The 22104-nt window shown below is 35.6% G+C and overlaps 1 protein-coding gene across 16 annotated transcripts in view; it reads left to right on the forward strand.

Moving 5' to 3' along the window:
- The window catches only part of LOC125647476 (signal transducer and activator of transcription 5A-like), a 71883-nt gene that overhangs the window by 33217 nt on the left and 16562 nt on the right, over positions 1-22104 (forward strand). For 10 of the 16 annotated variants that reach the window (XR_008796111.1, XR_008796112.1, XM_056141192.1 and 7 more), the window contains exons 3-15: positions 1045-1210; positions 2823-2912; positions 5300-5431; positions 7336-7416; positions 9358-9439; positions 11385-11545; positions 12460-12614; positions 15288-15449; positions 16559-16693; positions 18105-18240; positions 18554-18610; positions 19627-19713; positions 21823-21915. Coding sequence is in view for 14 of the 16 variants with exons in the window: in XM_056141192.1 (XP_055997167.1) it covers positions 1045-1210; positions 2823-2912; positions 5300-5431; positions 7336-7416; positions 9358-9439; positions 11385-11545; positions 12460-12614; positions 15288-15449; positions 16559-16693; positions 18105-18240; positions 18554-18610; positions 19627-19713; positions 21823-21915 (1537 nt within the window). In the remaining 2 variants the exon portion in view is untranslated. The remainder of the gene's footprint in view (positions 1-1044; positions 1211-2822; positions 2913-5299; positions 5432-7335; positions 7417-9357; positions 9440-11384; positions 11546-12459; positions 12615-15287; positions 15450-16558; positions 16694-18104; positions 18241-18553; positions 18611-19626; positions 19714-21822; positions 21916-22104) is intronic. The other 6 variants (XM_056141197.1, XM_056141190.1, XM_056141201.1 and 3 more) reach the window with 3 other exon arrangements.

Raw genomic sequence — 22104 nt, forward strand, 5'->3', positions numbered from 1 at the left:
AAAAGAACCCTCACTGCTGTGGCCCTGAGCGCTTAAGCATAGGTCTAAATTTGTGGTACTTCACCTACAGCAGGTGACGTCTCAATATGAGTGGAAAATTCTCGACAAGACGTAAAATAAACAACCATTCAATCAATCTTATTACTTAATACAGACATGTCACATGTATAGTGTTTTCAATGTCGATTAATACTATCATATTACATTTACTTGTGTTCTCTGAAATTTTGTCATTTCTCATAGCAGTTTGTAATTCGTAATTCATGCTTCTTTGACCTTTGCTGGAGAACTGGAACAATTTGTCAAAACAATATGCCAGTCTCTGAGGTTGAAGTTTGTTCAAATCATGACCCCTATGTAGGGCCTCTCAAGAACTTCTGTTTTAGGGTAATTTTATCAAGTATTATATAAACAAGTGTTCTTGCATTACAGTTATTGAAAATTTAATTACTCATGAAAATTGATTAGTACTGATTGAATTTCAGCATGATATGATGTACAAGTGAAATCCACTTTTCATTGAATGAAATGACAGACTTTCACTAGATGAAATCAATGTGCGGTATGAATACTTTATAAGTTGGTGACATTTTCAGTAGGTGGGATCTGTATGCACACCACATCCAGGATGTAGCTGTTTAAATCAACATAGTGAAGTATGAAATGTCGGTTTTTATGGGCGCAGCAGGCAACTGCAGATACTTTCATAATTTCCCCCTGAATGATTTATTCAATAACGTGTGTTACATGTAGATGTATAGATTTGATAGCTGCCGATTTATTGAACATTGATATTTGGAGGTGATGGCGTGTTACCGTAAAACGTGTCTTTTCCGCAGGTCTAAAATTTGGCGATTTCATTGCTCAAAGGTATCGCATTTTGGTGCATATTTGGCGAGCAAAATTTTAGCGGAAAGCTATCTAACCGCCAAATTTAGCACCCCACGCGAAAAAAACCGCTATATGGGATCAGATCATGCCATGTTAATTTTGTCATATAGTGTGTCCCTTTTTGATGTGTGATATATATATATTATATTTCAGGGGACAGATCGATGAAAACAGCAGTAATCAGCAAGATCAATCATTTGCTCAACAGCTTTTGAACAAACTCATTGAAGAACTTGAGAGCAAGGCAGCTGAACTTCCACAACAAAATGAATTCTTCATACTCAAGCTCAAATTTCAGGAGGTTGCCAGTCAGTTCAGAGTAGGTTATACATGTATATAATTTTTTAGTTAGGATAGGTTTAGATAGAATAGGCATGATATCTGATTAGAATTAGGTGAGATATGTGGTTGGAATGGGTTAGATATCTGATTAGAATAGGTGAGATATGTTGTTAGGATAGGTTAGATATGTGGTTGGAATGGGTTAGATATCTGATTAGAATAGGTTAGATATCTGATTAGAATAGGTTAGATATATCTGATTAGAATAGGTTAGATATCTGATTAGATTGAAATTTGTATGCCTATCTTAGCATGATAAAAGAACAAATAAATACATAAACTTTGAAATCTTTCATAAATGCAAAATTTAGTTCTTTATTTTGAAATCAAATTAACTACCTGACAAATATGAAGGAAAATGTGTCAAAACGATCCCACAATCTTGCTGGTCAACATTTCTGGTTACTTTAAAATCTGAATCATATGTTCGGACCTTCAATATCTGAATTTCAATCTCTCGAACTCTAGATATCTCGAAGTTTTATCAAGGTCCCTTGAACTTCGAGTTATCAAGAGTCACCTGTATGTAGAATAAGCTGGGATAGGTAAGATATCCAGGTAGGATTGTGTAGATATCAAGTTTGGGTTAAATATGCTACACATAAAACCAAGACTTCTATCAAGTTCTATGGTTTTTTCAAAAAATAGCTTCATGCATGGGAATTTTCCCCTTTAAAATAAACAAATTACTGTGCTCAGAGCATTTATTGTGTATCTGTCTTTCTCTTGTGTCTGTACGCGGGCTGTGGTTTTACAGTTCAACACATCAAAAGGATTCCTCTTGTTAGCCCAGTGATGGCTTAGCCTAGTGATAACAGAAGAAGTTGGCAATCAGAGGGTTATTATTGCTCAACAACTTGTAACATCACTTCAAAGTGCATTAGAAAGTGCGTGGAACCCTTATAATGACTTCTTTGTAATTTCCTTATCAGCAAAGTACATTTCACAATTTCTCCGAGTAATTTCGCCCCAAGTGGATTTTTTCAAAAATGTTTATCACAGAGACTTATGTTATTCAATCACAATAGTCAGGAAGACCTGATTTTGAATGCAATGTTTATGTTGCTGATATCCAGGTTAAAATCATTGGCAATCGGAAGTTTGGTTTTCCCCCTGGTATTCACAAGCATCATTTTAAACATCACTACTATGATAAATATGTAAGACTCATGCATATGTTTGGTTATAATCTTCAATTTTGTATCAAATGTGCAGAAGCAATGATTTGGTTGCACATGTAGTTATGAATAATTATGAACATGCACATTCAGTTTTCATACATAAGCCGCATAAGTAAAAACTCCACACATATATACAACATATTCAGTATTTTTGTCATTTTAAGAGTTACATTTGTAAGACCCTTTTATTTTCAAGCACTGTGTATGAAGATCTGATTATAAAGTATTATTTTAAATTAATTTGTTTATGGTTCTGTCATATGCCGCCTTAGTTTTAAGCAGAAAGGTAATGTCATTGGTGATCTGTGATCTTTTCTAAGCTGCTTATGGTTCACTTGTGTCATTTTAACATGTCTTAAGTAGTAGTTTGAAGTTATTTCATTTTCCTTTTTATGTTTTCTTTATCAGACCCAGTACACACAAAGACCGATGGAACTGGTCCGCACAATCAAACGCAACTTGGCCATGGAAGAATCTTTGGTTCACCAACATGAAAATGTAAGAGTTACATGTATCTATAATTAGCAGTTAGGTAATCGCAGAAATGTTTTGTAAAATTTTCGAAGTTTTGTCAACACCCCCCTCCCCTTACAGAATATCACATTTAGTTGCCTGTTTTGCTTATAAACAAATGTGTTTTCACCTCTTTTACTTAATTTTGAATATTACATTGACAATGAAAAGACTGGTATAGCAGACCCAGTTGCACGAAGGTTAGTTAACTTTAACTGACAGTTAACTTGTCATCAACTCTTACATTTATACAGTGATAACTAAACGTTGACTATTAACTCTTCAAGTTTATACTTTTGGATGCAGACCCTGTTGAATACTGTATGGTATCCACTTGTGGAAATCTTCCATAATTTTAACCTCAAGGTGTTAGTCTCCAGTTTTTGACTTTGTATTTACATTGTTACTGGGACCCCTGCATACCAAATGGTATCCACCATGCCAATCTGCACTGTACATTACGGCCACCCCTAATCCAAAACTTCAAGGACAATCTAGCGAAACAGTGAGTGAATCATGCAAGCCTATGCATCAATAACCACAAAAAGATTCCGCATTTCAACTCGCCCTGACACATACATAGATTATCGGGAAACTTGAAATAAAACCCGATAGGAAACACCAAAGCAAAAATCTACCTTTACACCAATTCTAGGCGGATCTTCTGAGGTCCTAAAACATCCGAAAAAAATGTAGCCATACACAACAACTCACTAGCCACAATTCCTACCTCAATACACAAAAAAGGAACAACCCGAGTTTTAAATTCTACCCCGAAAAAGAATACGGAAAACTTCTTAATTTTCCACAATTCCTACCTCAATACACAAAAAAGGAACAGCCCGAGTTTTAAATTCTACCCCTGAAAAAGAATACGGAAAACTTCTTAATTTTCCACAATTCCTACCTCAATACACAAAAAAGGAACAACCCGAGTTTTAAATTCTAACCCTGAAAAAGAGGACGGAAACCTTCTTAAATTTCACTACAATGATACAACAACCATCACTTAACAAGTGTACAAAATCTTCAGCATCTGATAAGCAATCTACATTTAACGAAGGACCCGGTATCCCAACCCGGAGGATAGTTGGATTATATGGCAGTGGTATAAAAAGGAATCTTAAAGTTCATACAATCGAAACAAAGTTCCAGGCTATAACAGAAGTCGGAAATGACACAGAATCCAAGGCAGCGATATTTCCCGTTTCCGTCTTCGTCATTGTTTATCATTTACAAAACGTAACAAATCCGGGTATCAGAAATACTGAACCAAATGTGATAACTGGTTATCGCTATAATAAACGATTGAAATTAGTAAAATGTAAGTGTTGCAGTATCAAATAAAGTAATAGATATACAATATACATGCAAATGCAAATGCATTTAAAAAATCCCCAACTTCAAACTAAAACTTATCCCTCTTTTAAAAGGTGTGTTTATTTACCTGTCAAATAAAACATGCAGCATAAATCATTACACAGTGACAGTATTGGTGTCAAATTCATTAACTTCGATTTCTCGAACTTTCGGATATCTCAAAGTTTTTCTTCGTTCCTAACAAGTTCGAGATATTGAAGTTTACCTGTATTACACCGTGACATTTGACACAATTTGTTAATTATGAATAATCGTTGTTAAAGGTGCGAGAAACATCTACTTGAATTCTTCATATTTTCCTGTCATTAATGTTATGATTCACTGTATGCTAGCTTTTTTTGTTCATGCAGGAAATATTCAATGGCATTCAAATAAATTTATACCTTGTAAGAAGCATAAATGCATACATGTTCAAATGTATCATCTTTTTCACGACTTTACATGGGACGTACTTTACTCTGAAATTTATTTAGGGGAAACGCCCATAAGTTATTCCAAAGAAATCATTCGTCTTGCATTCACTATGCATTTGCCAGTTGTTCACCATTCACTTCGCGCTTGTGTTTGCTCTCTGAGGAATTGTTAGTTTTAATTCTGAAATAGTCATCAGTACATATGTTTTCTGACATAAGAGGCAAATAGTGTTATTATAACATTGTGAACACCACTGGTGGGTGTGACCGGTCAACAGGGGATGCTTACTCCTCCTAGGCACCTGATCTCACCTCTGGTGTGTCCAGGGGTCCATGTTTGTCTGATCCCACCTCTGGTGTGTCCAGGGGTCCATGTTTGTCTGATCCCACCTCTGGTGTGTCCAGGGGTCCATGTTTGTCTGATCCCACCTCTGGTGTGTCCAGGGGTCCATGTTTGTCCAACTCTCTATTTTGTATTGCTTATAGGAGTTATGAGATTAATCATTGTTTGTTATCTTCACCTTTTCATGTATAATGTCCAATTCTAATCATTAATTATTTTCTTTCTTTTTATTTCAGCCTGATGCATCGGTAAGATTTCCTCCTTATTTATCAATCAGTAAAAACAAACCTGCAGCAGATACAGACACAGTTCAGAAAAGATCAGATGACCTTGAACTCCTTCTCTCCTCTGTAGCACTTGATGTCAAGGTCAGACATAGCTGGACCAGCATTGTTTTTATGCCCACCTTCAAAGGAAAGAGGTTATATATTAAATTGCTTTTGCACCTGCCACTCATTGTTGGTGAGTGCAGAAGTTGTCATCAGAGTTCACAGAATTTATTTGTAAATCATCAAAACCCGGTGACTATTATAGAAGTGTGTTTTATTTCCCTGTTGAGAATTGTTCACTGGTATTGAAACATCGCCAGCTCTAGATGAAGTGCTGCAATTTGACACCCAGGGATGTAGCTGTCAGGGTTCTTTATATTACCCACACTTATCATGACATGGAACCTAGGACTTTAAGGTCCTATCCGAAAAATCTGCAATTCTCACTTCTGAATGCTGAGAGTTATGCACAGGGGTGGACACTATCCATGTTTATGTCTTGGGTTTGACGCTGTCATGTCATCTCAAGTGGGGCTCAAAGTCACGACCTCCCTGTCACAAAATGAATGTTCCAACCTCTGGGGTGAGCAATTACCATCGCCCAGGGCTACCGATTGTAGAAGTCGGGTGAGCAAAAATCAATGCTGCATTAGCCTGTCAGGCTAGTAAATCTAAAGTGAAAGTAAACGAATTATTCATTGTACAACTGTCAATATTTAATGTCGACCAACTTTACGTAAGAATTTATGAAATTATGACATATAATTATGATTTTAAAGCATTCACCACTCGCCCAGAGGCTACCACACAAATTGTTTGATGATTAAAAGACATGAAACTTACCATTGTTTGCCTATTTATATTTCAACTCCATTGTTAGTTTTTCTTACTATGTTACTGTCAGTAGTCTGTGGGCTATTGACAGATATCGGTGTTGCTGCCACTAGCCCCAGGGCTAGTAGTGACTTATTTAGATTGCACACTCCTGCACTGGGCCCCCACAACCATTATAATAGATGTAAAGAAGTAGAGTTACAAGTACATTTTAAGAGAGTTAATGTTCAATTTCTTCAGTTCTTGGAGAATTTGAAACAGCAGGTAGTGATGGGCAATCGGGAAAAAATAATTAATCGATGATCGGATTAATCGGATGCACCTTTTCGATTGATTAATCGAAAAATAATCGAATTTTATTCATTTCAAATTTATGGCATAAATATATTAAATTTACTTTATTTTTTACCCTAAACATTAAGTTAATTAGAATAAAATCAGAAGATTGATTGATTGTATCTTGTTTAACGTCTCTCTCTCGATCGATTGAGATTTTTCACTCATGTGGAGACGTCTAAAATCATTAGAAATTTGAAGTTAATAATCCCATACTTTCGATTTTGTTTTGTCGGGATAAGGATAGATCTCTCATTTTTTGTTGTTGTTCTTATGGGATCCAGTATAGAATAGAGCCTCAATACCCCTTGCTTGTATGAGGCAAAATCTGAGGCCCCGGGCCATGTTACAACAGGTGTGGCTCGATAAAGATCCCTCCCTGCTCAAAGACTGTAAGCGCCGAGCATAGACCTAAATTTTGCAGCCCTTCACCAGCAATGGTGATGTCTCCAAATGAGTGAAAGATTCTCAAGAGGGACATAAAAACAATATTCAATTTTATTGGACGATTCAGCTTCGTCAGCCATTTTGGGTTTTAGTTAAGTCGCGGCAGGAATATTCGTATTATTTAAAAAATATACCAACGTCGGCGATTTTCGATTTTCAAAATGGCAATCGATTATTCACATTGTTTCAGTTATAGCGACCGACAATCGAAAGTCGGCGATAATCGGTACATCACTAACAGCAGGTATGTCTATATTAAAAATAACAAAAATATTACACCCCCCCCCTTCCCCACCCCTGGAAAGCTGGTGATTTTACAGTGTACAAATTAAGGAGGAAAGCTGTAGGTTTTTTGTGTTTTGAATGTGTCTGCTTTTTTCCCACAGCCAACTGAAACCCCTATGCCTGCGTTTGACAAGGACAAGCTCATCATGTCGAAGATTGAAAATATTGGTATTCAGATAACAGTAAGTAAATTACTGAAATTATCAGTACATGTAACTAAAGGAAATATATATCAAAAGTCTTTCTGTTTATTTTATGCACATGTTATCAATTTGTTAAAGGTTGGAAAGCTCTGTACAATTTAAACTTTTCACCAGTCGACACCGTCAACACAACCTCATCAGTTATAAAGTGCATGTGGAAATAATCGGATGAGACTGTCACAAAAAAACTACAACTTTGAGATAATGTAAAAAGAATTAACATGTTGATGTTAAGTGGTGGTGCTATTTATCAGTGTTGCGAATTTTTATAATTAATGACCCCCCCAAACTGTTTTTGGTTAAAAAAAAAGTTTTATTCTATTTTTAAGATTATTTTATTTTTAGAACCCTGTATTTTCAAAAAGTACTATGCAGAATGTAAAAAGTCTATTCCCTCTCCAAAACTTATTTTTCTAATGCAATTTTCAGAACAGGTCTAGGTTTCATTTAAAAAAAAAATTTGAGCCATACAATTTTTGGCCTTGTAAACATAGAGCTTGACTGTAGGTGTGAGAGAAAACAACTTTATGGATGCTGGTAGGTGCCAGGGTTGAGAACCAATATCAATTTAACTGGTGGCCATAACTTAATTAAACTAGTGGTCACCACTCATTATTTGCAAGCCGCCACTTATTATATGGTGACCAAGTAATTACATGATGACTCTCGTAGAACTGACAGCTTTCAGTTAAATAAGTGACAACCTACAGTTAAATTAGTATTCATTCTTCACCCTGGCACCTACTGTCATTTGTACAATCTTGCCAAAAAATAGAATTTTTATTTATGCTTTTCTACATGCCTGTATTAATAATCGGAGAAAATTTTCCTCATTTGTTTTTAGCTCACCTGAGCTAAAAGCTCAAGTGAGCTTTTCTGATCACCCGTAGTCTGGCGTCCGTCCGTCCGTCTGTAAAATTTTAACATTTTTGACTTCTCAAAAACCACTGGGTCTATTTCAACCAAACTTGGCACAAAGCATCCTTAAGTTAAAGGGAATTCTAAATTATTAAAATAAAGGGCCAGGCCACCTTCCAAGGGGAGATAATCAAGAAAAGGTAAAAATAGAGTAGGGTCATTAAAAAATCTTCTTCTCAAGAACCACTGGGCCAGAAAAGCTGAAATTTATATGAAAGCTTCCTTATATAATGCAGATTCTAAATTGTTAAAATCATGGCCCCCGGGGGTCGGATGGGGCCACAGTTCAAAATGTTATGTAAGCATACACACACTTTCACATCAAACTTTGAATTCTACTGTAAAAAAAATACTCTGTATATTCCAGCTGAATGTTGTCTAAGCTGTAAAGTTTTCTGGTACCAATCATGAGCAGAGTAGACAAGTTTCACTTCATAACACAAGCATGAGCAGAGTAGACAAGTTTCACTTCATAACACAAGCATGAGCAGAGTAGACAAGTTTCACTTCATAACACAAGCATGAGCAGATTAAACAAGTTTCACTTCATAACACAAGCATGAGCAGAGTAGACAAGTTTCACTTCATAACACAAGCATGAGCAGATTAAACAAGTTTCACTTCATAACACAAGCATGAGCAGAGTAGACAAGTTTCACTTCATAACACAAGCATGAGCAGAGTAGACAAGTTTCACTTCATAACACTTGGTTGTGTGGTTGTATATTTCTTAACGTCCCTCTCGAGAATTTTTCACTCATATGGAGACATCTTTGCCAGTGAAGGCCTGCAGGTCCATGCTGGGCACTTATGGCCTTTGAGCAGTGCCATACCTGCTGTAAAATGGGGCCTCGGTTTTTGCGGTCTCATTCGAAAGGCTGTCCCCTTTAAACATCTCTTACGACAAGTAAGGAGTACTGAGGACCTATTTTGGCATGGATCCCTGATCCAATTATAGGGATTGAAATAAAACAGAAAAATAATTCAGGGAATTTTTTTCAGGAAGCAGAGAAAATGATAAGAGAATTGTCACATAAGCAGGAGGAGTTCACCATTAACTACCAGAAGCAGCTCCAGATTAACAGTAAGTGCAGATTAACAGTAACTAGAGATTAACAGTAAGTCCAGATGAACAGTAAGTGCAGATTAACAGTAAGTGCAGATTAACAGTAACTACAGATTAACAGTAACTACAGATTAACAGTAACTACAGATTAACAGTAAGTCCAGATTAACAGTAACTAGAGATTAACAGTAAGTACAGATTAACAGTAAGTGCAGATTAACAGTAACTACAGATTAACAGTAAGTCCAAATTAACAGTAACTACAGATTAACAGTAATTACAGATTAACAGTAAGTACAGATTAACAGTAAGTCCAGATTAACAGTAACTAGATATTAACAGTAAGTACAGATTAACAGTAAGTCCAGATTAACAGTAACTAGATATTAACAGTAAGTACAGATTAACAGTAAGTCCAGATTAACAGTAACTAGATATTAACAGTAAGTACAGATTAACAGTAAGTCCAGATTAACAGTAACTAGATATTAACAGTAAGTACAGATTAACAGTAAGTCCAGATTAACAGTAACTAGATATTAACAGTAAGTACAGATTAACAGTAAGTGCAGATTAACAGTAACTACAGATTAACAGTAACTACAGATTAACAGTAAGTCCAGATTAACAGTAACTAGAGATTAACAGTAAGTACAGATTAACAGTAAGTGCAGATTAACAGTAACTACAGATTAACAGTAAGTCCAAATTAACAGTAACTACAGATTAACAGTAACTACAGATTAACAGTAATTACAGATTAACAGTAATTACAGATTAACAATAACTACAGATTAACAGTAAGTGCAGATTAACGGTAACTACAGAATAACAGTAATACAGATTAACAGTAATTACAGATTAACAGTAAGTGCAGATTAACGGTAACTACAGAATAACAGTAATACAGATTAACAGTAATTACAGATTAACAGTAAGTGCAGATTAACAGTAATTACAGTTTAACGGTAACTACAGATTAACGGTAACTACAGAATAACAGTAAATACAGATTAACAGTAATTACAGAATAACAGTAATACAGATTAACAGTAACTGCAGATTAACAGTAATTACAGATTAACAGTAATACAGATTAACAGTAACTGCAGATTAACAGTAACTACAGATTAACAGTAACTACAGATTAACAGTAATTACAGATTAACAGTAATTACAGATTAACAGTAACTACAGATTAACAGTAAGTGCAGATTAACGGTAACTACAGAATAACAGTAATACAGATTAACAGTAATTACAGATTAACAATAAGTGCAGATTAACGGTAACTACAGAATAACAGTAATACAGATTAACAGTAATTACAGATTAACAGTAAGTGCAGATTAACAGTAATTACAGTTTAACTGTAACTACAGATTAACGGTAACTACAGAATAACAGTAATACAGATTAACAGTAATTACAGAATAACAGTAATACAGATTAACAGTAACTGCAGATTAACAGTAATTACAGATTAACAGTAATACAGATTAACAGTAACTGCAGATTAACAGTAATTACAGATTAACAGTAACTACAGATTAACAGTAATTACAGATATACAGGAAGACAATCGGCTGTATATTTCTGAGCCATATTAGAATAGAAATAAAGTTCTTGTTTTCGTGTATGTTGCAGGATAACCTCCTTGGTTTCGAAATGTTGTTTGAAATATAAAAGCCTTGATCGGCTAATGCCTCAGCTTTTACATTTCAAAACAACATTTCTTAACCTCATAAGTTATCCTGCAATATACATGAAAACACAATCATTATTTCTTAAACATATCATTAAACCAGTACATTTGTTAAGGTATGTTGCAATATATTGTTATATTGTTATAGCCCTACAGGTAACCATTACGACCCATGGGTCTCTTATTTCATGTATCATTATTAGTTTTTCTGCTTATGAATTAGCTATAATTCTAATAGTCAAATTCAATTATTTTTAGGCCAAATAAATCAGACACATTCAGATAAATATTTGGCAACTTTGTCCCAAGAGGATCTGATGCGGGTAACAACAGAAACCAGAAAAACTCTAGAAAAGCAGAAAAAGAACTTAGAGGGAGTTTTAGCAAGAGAGGCACAAACCATTGCCAGCGCCAGAGTGGTAAGTCATGTGACACACGTCTGTTTCTATTTAAAGAACCTTTATCAGCCATCAAGGAGTAGAAGATGGCTTCCTTTGAAGAAATGTGTAAAGTCAATCCCTGGTGATTTCTTAGCATGCTATTCATCTTCTTCTTCACTTGCGAAATTGAAATTTTAAATAAATATAGAATTTTTGGAACAAGGAATGTTTTTCGTGTATCATAGACTTGTGTAATATGAAAACAACAAAGAGACTGAATTTACTGTCCAAGGGCAGATCACTCTTATTGCATATTTTTGAAATAATTCTGAAATATCAGCTTAATTTCCATGCAGGTAAGGAAAAAGCAGCATAGAATTAGAAATGAATTGTCTCCTATTTTAGATTGTTGAATTGTTTCAGTAGTGATAATTTCTAGACCAGTAACACGAAGGTTGTCCTATCATTCCAGTAAAATGAGTTTGTTTTATATCACTAATCTAATATTGACTCACAGGTAGTCTTGATTGACTGAATTGACCAAATATTTTAAAACATGTATCAGTTTTTACATTGTTTTCTAGCCCTCTTCCTGTTCTTAAACTGTAGAATTTAATCATGTAAACACAAAAATCTTTCCTGACTGGTCAAAAATATGAATAGCAATAATCAAAATTATATACCTGCAAAATATTTTACATTTCATTTTACCTTCACATCAGTCATATTCAGCATGTTCCATAGAAATGATTTAGTCACTAGAAATTCATGAAACATTCATAAAACACATTTTCTTAAAAGTTTTATAAAAAATGTTGATCAATGCAGCATATATTTTAAAACTAGTAAATAACCAAATCAAAACCTGAACAGATTACCACAAATACAAAATAGAGGGCAGAACATTGGAAAGTAAAAGAATCAAAATTGACATATATTTTTTTTTTCAACAGGAAATTGCAGGCAAGTTGAGTAACAACTTTGAGTGTTTGGAGGAAGTCAGGCAGCAGGTTGTTGACCAAGAGCTGATCGAGTGGAAGCGGCAACAGCAGTTAGCAGGAAACGGAGCGAAAATTGATCCTAATTTACTAGAAAATTTACAAAAATGGTAACCATGCATTGTATTTCATTGATTTCGTCATGACTATATAATACAGAGAATGATTGGTTTATCATGGCTGGCTCTGTAACAGAGAATGATTTGTTCGTCATGGCTCTGTAACACAGAGAATGATTGGTTCTGCATGGCCCTGTAACGGTGAATGATTGGTTCATCATGGCTAAGTAACTCAGAGAATGATTGGTGTATCATGACTCAGTAACTCAGAGAATGATTGGTTCATCATGACTATATAACACAGAGAATAATTGGTTTGTAACAATATGGCTCTGTAACACAGAAAACTGTTAGTTCATCATGGATGACTGTAACTCAGAGAAGGATTGGTTTATCATGGCTGGCTCTGTAACATAGAAAAGGATTGGTTCATCATGGCTCTGTAACACAGAGAATGATTGGTTCATCTGAGCTGGCTCTGTGTAACACAGAGAATGATTGGTTGATCATGACTTTAAAACACAGAGAATGGTTGGTTCATCTTGGCTGTAACACAGAGAATGGTTGGTTTATCATGACTCTTTAACTCGGAGAATGATTGGTTTTTCATGATTACATAACACAAAGAATGATTGGTTCATCATGACTATATAACATGGTGAATAATTGGTTCATCTTGTGTTTGTAACACAGAGAATGATTGGTTCATCTTGGCTGGCTCTGTAACACAGAGAATGATTGGTTCATCTTGACTATATAATACAGAGAATGATTGGTTCATCTTGGCTGTAACACAGAGAATAATTGGTTCATCATGACTATATAACACAGTGAATGATTGGTTCATCTTGTCTGTAACACAGAGAATGATTGGTTCATCTTGTCTGTAACACAGAGAATGATTGGTTCATCATGACTATATAACAGTGAATGATTGGTTCATCATTACTGTAATTTGTTGACGGTGTTGTCGTTAGAGTGAGCTTAGCTGCATGTATGTGACAGGGTTTTAATTAACTTGAAAATATCTATTCACCAAATAAGCAAATAAGATGGAGCAGCAGGCTGTCTATTTTAGCAGCCATCTTCCAGGATTTTGTGTTCAATCATGAACAAAGTCTTGTATTAGGCTCTGGGGCCAGATTTAATAGATCACTCTGAAATAAATCAACAATAATTAATCCCAATCATATACATGAATGTGCAGCTTATTTACATAAATCACTTCTTCAAAGGAGATAACATTGCACTATTATTAAAGGTTAAAACACTTATGGCCCTATATTTATCATATTTCTGCTGCCTTCAGCTGCGACCTTGACGATGTGCTCCTTTCTGTATGCTCTCCCTCTGTTTTCCATATTTCTACTCTCGATCTCTTGCCAACTTTTTGATATCACTGCCTGACACAAATGTTGCAAACCTTTGAAGTTGGTAAAACTATGTGTGCAGCACTAGCTGCTTGTGGGCCTTAAAACACAATTCAATATAATGGTAAATTTCAATTTGAAACATTAATTAAATATTCATGTAGATTTGTTTATCAAATGAATGACTCTTACATATATATGTATATGCATGGATCCAGAAATTTTCTTTTTTTTTATAGGGGCCAATGACTAAGAACTTAAATTTAGTATTTTATAGCAAGTGAAGCTTGCGTCCCTTCAACAATCTCGCTCCAATGATTACACATTTAGTCACATGATTTGCTCTTCATCGGCTGAAAAATGATACCCATAGTGCTCTGGAAAAATGTAGCATCACTTCGGTATACTTCATTGACAACCTCGTAGATAAAATCGTTTGGAAAGTACCACAAATATTTTTAAGACAAGCTTTCTAATATCTTCATACGTTTTGTTGTTATTAATAGTTGCTTAATGTGAAAGAAAAAAACATCATGGCAAATATGATGTTACAATGAAACTTTTTAAGGGTCTCCTCTCATCTCGATGGTCACACCTTAAAAGATATAAACTGAAAATGCTTCAAAATAGTCAAATACATGTGAATTACACGCATTTTTTTCTTTACCAACCTGATGATGGTGTGTTTGAACCCTCAATCCCCTCCCCCATTATTTGCACACCTGACATTTTCCAATTGAATTAAGATTTTAATTATAAAGAAAATGAGGGGAAAATGCAGTGTAATGAAATTTGCAAAATACTGAAAATCGGATAATAAAAATCTTCACAGTATTTCTATCTAATGGCAAGGGAATGAATATGTCAACACAATAATTCACAAGACTGTTTGGCAGTATTTGTCGTGGCTTTATATATAAATCAAATGATTCACTGAACAATGATATCAACAAATAGGATAAGCAAGTATGTACAAACAATGAAGTGAATGTAATAGTCATTTTTGCATTTGAGTGAGTTAGAATCGATAATTGGTTACTCGCACAGTGACAAAGATACACAACGGCAATGATCTACACCAACTCTCAATAGTGTATTGGGTGGAGTCGACTGTGGATTTGGTGTGTGATGTTGTATTTTATATTTACTAGGGTGGAGTCGACTGTGGATTTGGTGTGTAATGTTGTATTTTATATTTACTAGGGTGGAGTCGACTGTGGATTTGGTGTGTAATGTTGTATTTTATATTTACTAGGGTGGAGTCGACTGGATTTGGTGTGTAATGTTGTATTTTATATTTACTAGGGTGGAGTCGACTGTGGATTTGGTGTGTAATGTATTTTATATTTACTAGGGTGGAGTCGACTGTGGATTTGGTGTGGAAGAGCAGGCAACAGGTGTTGAAGCTGGAGGGGTTGTGCAGTAGGATTCCGATGCAGCTATCGGATGGCAGGGATGACGTGGTATCCACGCTAAACAGTAAAATAACCAGCATTCTGTCCTCCATTGTTACAAGGTAATGATATCAATGTATCTGTGCGATAAAGAAACCAAAACTTTCTTGCACATGGGAGGAAATACTTGTACTTCTCAGTGAATTTTCGTTATTATCTTCAGTTGTGCTTGCAAGTAGTTCTGATGCAGTTAAATATCACATGTTGGTACAGGTATACAATGATATTTAACACAACACAACATTCACATTTTTGACAATATTTCTAACATTTTTGGTCAATCTGATCAGATTAAAAGTCCTTTGTGTCCTGCTGTCTCCAGTTTTATGAAGGCTTTGTAACACAGACACTGCAGAAGAAGAATAGGATCAAGATGGCCGAGTTTCTGGTCTTTCAGTTTTATATAGACGACACCATCAGTATTGTCCAAACAATCTCAAACACTGTTGTATTTTCTTGCTGCACACAAACCTTCATTTGGGAACAGTATTCCACAAACTATCCACCTACCTTTTATAGAATCATTGGGTTATAGTTCTGTAAGGTCATAGTTCTGTAAGGTCATAGTTCTATAAGGTCATAGTTCTGTAAGGTCATAGTTCTGTAAGGTCATAGTTCTGTAAGGCCATCTCTGTTGTAATGAGGAAAAGTCGTCAATCATAAAACAGCTGATGATTCAGTAGCAGTCAGCTGGGCAGACTTAATATCCATAGCAATAATAGATCTATGTATGTGCTCAGTGATCTAAATGATAGATCTATGTATGTGCTCAGTGATCTAAATGATAGATCTATGTATGTGCTCAGTGATCTAAATGATAGATCTATGTATGTGCTCAGTGATCTAAATGATAGATCTATGTATGTGCTCAGTGATCTAAATGATAGATCTATGTATGTGTTCAGTGATCTAAATAATAGATCTATGTATGTGCTTGGTGATCATGAATGTACATGGTGGTGGTGGTTTTTTGTGGTGGTAATCTAGATAAAATATCTACATTTACACTCTGTTATCCCAGTGTGGTTTTATATCAGAATCAAACTCGCTTATCTGTGTCGCCCATTTTGTTCATAAGCTCCAAGGTACAGACGTTATTGTCCAGTAATGCCAAGAATCAATTTCCTTGGACTCCAAAATCATCTCACCCAACTTTGAATCAATATTTCAGCACATTTATTGTCGAAACACAACCACCACAAGTACTGAAGAGGGACTCCAGGTTCAGTGCAAGGGTGCGTCTGCTGGTCGGTGGCAAGCTTACCATTCACTTGACCCCTCCGACTGTTACTGCCTCCATCATCAGGTGAGTCCCTGGGTTTCAGAAGAATCATCGAACATCTTGTGTATGCTGTGCATCATAAAAGAGAAAAAAAGTTTGGAATGAATAATGCTCAAGAATTTTGATACTGTGCTAGAAATTGAAAATATATAAGGGCTGTTCCAGAAATGATCAAATGGGGGGGTCGGGCGGCAAAGGATATTTTTTTGTGTGGGTGGTCGTATTTTTTCATATTTTAATTGGTCCGTGGTTTGACTGTTAATAAAATATTTATTATGGGTAGTGGGTAGTTTCTATTGTTTTATTTTGTGCCACGTGGGTGTTGAGTTTTCAGAATATTTTTATTGTCGCTCTTGTCGTGTTGGTTACAAAACGTCGGAGGGAAAATTGAAAACGTGCTTTCGAAATGCTACTTTCGAAATCGGAAGTAACATAGAACTATTCGAGTTGTCGCTCTTTGCAGCGCATAACTTTCCATTACGGCACTCTTCAAATTAGAGGCACGTTTAGTAGGGTCCCTTTGGACGTGATGGCGGCAAACTCTGTTCTGTAGATTATTACAGTTTACAGTGCATCGATTTTGGGAATATTTTGAAACCAATAGGTATTCCGTTTTCTAATAAAAATAGGCAAACCTTAGTTGATTTATACGAGGGTACCGATACGTTATATTTATCAGTCGGTGTGATGGTGATATAGAGGCCTCCGGGCGCGGGCTCCATTAGAAGACGAACAATTCGTGGAAAAACATATCCATACCCATTTCATGATAATAGCATCGTTTGGACTCCCAATCTTTCCAACATTCCCGCCATAGATGCCTTTGATTGTTGATGTGACTTCGTTTCTTCAGAACTACTGTGATACAATGTCGCACAGGCATTACCGCATCATTGACTAAAATATTTGTCCCGAAAACCTCGCGAGATTTGTACCGTTTTCATTTTTAAAAATATTTTTGTGGTGGGTCTGGTTAGTTTTTTTTTATTAGATGGGTCATTGTAAAATGAGTTTATTAATTTGATGGGTCATGGGGTAATTTTTTATTTTTTTTTATGGGTGCTTGGTATATACAAAAGGTGCCTCCCGACCCCCCCATGTATTTATTTCTGGAATAGCCCTAAAGGAAATATTTAGAAGCAGTAAATGTTTGAAGGAATATTTCATTACAAGTGTATTAAGAAATATGCTAGGAATACTTTAATAATGTATTTTTTAAAATCTTTAGGTGGCAATTTAAAGATACGGAGATAGTATACCACAATCATGAGCAGCTATGTAAATTGATGATCTTATAACAAAAGGATCTGCTGCTCCATAAACTATCATATTGATCTCTGACTTCTCCCAATCCCCCATCCCACCCCCCCCCCCCCCACCCCCGAGAGTTACAATTAACTGAATCATTGGTACAGTCACACGTTTGTTTTTACAGTGAGGCCCAAGCTAAGCTGTTATTGAGGGGTCCCAATCGACGTCCTGAACACAACTGTGGAAAGATCCTCAACAACTCAGGCTTAATGGAGTACCAGCCACAAAAAGGGGAACTCAGCATCGAGTTCAGGAACATGGCAAGTATTTCTGTCTTTTGTTTTATTTTAAAAGATTTAATTTAATTCTCACCAAACTGAGACACATGTTATAAAACCATAGAATTGTGCTTTTGATGTATTTTGTTACATAAACCCTGCTGTCTACGCAGTGCCTGTTTTTAAACCCTGCTTCTACACAATGCCTGTTTTTCAGTGAATTAATATACTGTATTACTTGTTTGCAAGATGAGATACAATTATCAAACTAATTCTCCACAAAGCCCTTCTAGTAAGATTAAGTGAGGTACATTGACTGTGTTGGATGATAATTGGTTTGTGTTGCTGTTTGTAGATTCTGAAGACCATTAAACGGGCCGAAAAGCGAGGAACAGAAGTGAGTGGTACATTTGTGAGTTTGTCTTCATCATTCTTCCATCAGCTGATTTTTTGTTAAGGCACATCACTGTGAATGATTCAGCATCTGAGTTAGATAACTTTGATATATATTTTACAAGCTGTTCAATAACATATTTATCAGATCATCTGTAGATATCAGGTTTGTGTTTCGTTTAGCACTCGTTTTAGGTAGATTGTATACATCATCTCTGATGATCATTGATAAAATTACGATATATTGTGGCTTTATTTCCATTCTGGTAAATTACTATTGTCTTAAACAAAAACCGCCCATTAAAGATAAATTGCCAGCATTTCAAACTACTTCAGAAAAAAAATATCCACAAAATATTTCTGAAGGCAAAATTACTTGATATATGGTATTTAAATCATGTTGCCTCGAAAGGTATTTGATTTTAAATGTTATTTCAGAGGATGAATTTATATAATGCAAAGTAGAAATAACATAATAATGAGGCACATTATTCATTTGGTGATGTTTCTAAGATATAATCGTTTCACCCATATTCCATCTGCAAATGCATGTTGATGTAGAATGTTGTTGATGACTGTTGAAATAATGGCAACCTTGTTTTTTGTTTTCTTTGTTTTGTTGTTTTGTGCACCTTCGAGAATTTTATTTTATTTTTTATTCGTATTGAGATATCACCTGGATAATGATTCTGTGCATATGTAATTTATGATTTATGAGGACATAATCCGACTTTATATTTCAATATATCAAATTCAGTGTATGGCATGGACATCATATAATCCATTATTCAAAGCTCTTTTTCAATGTTAGGAAATGTGTCTGCGTATCTCAAGGCTAAATTGTCTGCACAGGAATATAGGTTTTATCTTTGTGAACAGGAAGGAAATCTCTGTCAGAGATTAAGATCACGGGGGGGGGGGGGGGGGGGGGGGGGGGGTGTACACAGAGGTTTACTTCTGTTATCTCCTCATAGTTTAATCCACAGAGTAAAAAGACTTTAGGACATTAGCACATTGTTTTACTTTCTTTGTTAGGCTGTAACAGAGGAGAAATTCTGCATTCTGTTCCAAAGCTCCTTTCACTTGGGAATGACTGTAAATGAGTTGCAGTTCGAAGTCTGGGTAAGTGTTACAGTTTAATTTGCCCATATACCACAGAATATCAGGGGAGACTCACACAATATCATGAACAGACTCGCATAATATCAGGGAAGACTCACACAATATCATGTACAGACTCACACAATATCATGGACAGACTCGCACAATATCATGGACAGACTCGCACAATATCAGGAACAGATTCACACAATATCAGACTCGCACAATATCAGGAACAGATTCACACAATATCAGACTCACACAATATCATGTACAGACTCACACAATATCAGACTCACACAATATCAGACTCACACAATATCATGTACAGACTCACACAATATCAGACTCACACAATATCAGGAACAGATTCACACAATATCAGACTCACACAATATCATGTACAGACTCACATAATATCAGGGGAGACTCACACAATATCATGGACAGACTCACACAATATCATGGACAGACTCGCACAATATCAGGAACAGATTCACACAATATCAGACTCACACAATATCAGGAACAGACTCACACAATATCAGGAACAGACTCGCACAATAACAGACTCACACAATATCAGGAACAGACTCGCACAATATCAGATTCACACAATATCAGGAACAGACTCACACAAGATCAGGAACAGATTCACACAATATCAGGAACAGATTCACACAATATCAGACTCACACAATATCATGGACAGACTCACACAATATCATGTACAGACTCACACAATATCAGACTCGCACAATATCAGACTCACACAATATCAGGAACAGACTCGCACAATAACAGACTCACACAATATCAGGAACAGACTCGCACAATATCAGATTCACACAATATCAGGAACAGACTCACACAAGATCAGGAACAGATTCACACAATATCAGGAACAGATTCACACAATATCAGACTCACACAATATCATGGACAGACTCACACAATATCATGTACAGACTCACACAATATCAGACTCGCACAATATCAGACTCACACAATATCAGGAACAGATTCACACAATATCAGACTCACACAATATCAGGAACAGACTCGCACAATATCAGACTCACACAATATCAGGAACAGACTCACACAATATCATGTACAGACTCACATAATATCAGGAACAGATTCACACAATATCAGACTCGCACAATATCAGACTCACACAATATCAGGAACAGATTCACACAATATCAGACTCACACAATATCAGGAACAGATTCACACAATATCAGACTCACACAATATCAGGAACAGACTCACATAATATCAGACTCACACAATATCAGACTCACACAATATCAGGAACAGATTCACATAATATCAGACTCACACAATATCAGACTCACACAATATCAGGAACAGACTCACATAATATCAGACTCACACAATATCAGACTCACACAATATCAGGAACAGACTCACACAATATCAGGAACAGACTCACACAATATCAGACTCACACAATATCAGACTCACACAATATCAGGAACAGATTCACACAATAACAGACTCACACAATATCAGGAACAGATTCACACAATGTCAGACTCACACAATATCAGGAACAGACTCACACAATATCAGACTCACACAATATCAGGAACAGATTCCCACAATAACAGACTCACACAATATCAGGAACAGACTCACACAATATCAGGAACAGATTCACACAATAACAGATTCACACAATATCAGATTCACACAATATCAGGAACAGACTCACACAATATCAGATTCACACAATATCAGATTCACACAATATCAAACTCACACAATATCAGACTCGCACAATATCAGACTCGCACAATATCAGGAACAGGTGGAATTGTCAATGAATACAGTTTTATAGGAAGCTGCCCTAAGCTCTCCCTGTATAAACACAGTTTTTTTTAAAAAGCTACCTTAATTCCCCATTTACATACACATATTGTACTTCATTGATTATTGAACTTTGTGGTCAGAGACAAAACCACATAATTGACAAAAATTGACATTCTGCGAAAAATGAATACACCGGAGTAAGCAAAGATGATTTATTAAAAGAATTTATGCGTACAGATTTACAATTCATTATATTATTTTTTTTATATGATATGCTGTGTTTTGTAGACCATTTCCTTGCCTGTGGTGGTAACAGTGCATGGCAACCAGGAATGCAATGCTGTGGCCACCATCTTGTGGGATAACCAGTTTAGTGAACCAGTATGTTTTGATTCCTCATTTTTGCTAAGTGTATTATAATATTTCAGATTCATAATAAATTATCAATGGCAATTCAGTTTCCATTGATAAAGTTCAGATTATTAAAATCACCCATAATTCCATTTTTATTATTAAATTTGAAACCAAGACTTTTGAACTTTTTCCACATTATTCTGTGAATGCTCAGAA

Source organism: Ostrea edulis, chromosome 6 (genome assembly GCF_947568905.1).
Source record: "Ostrea edulis chromosome 6, xbOstEdul1.1, whole genome shotgun sequence".
NCBI classification, from domain to species: domain Eukaryota; kingdom Metazoa; phylum Mollusca; class Bivalvia; order Ostreida; family Ostreidae; genus Ostrea; species Ostrea edulis.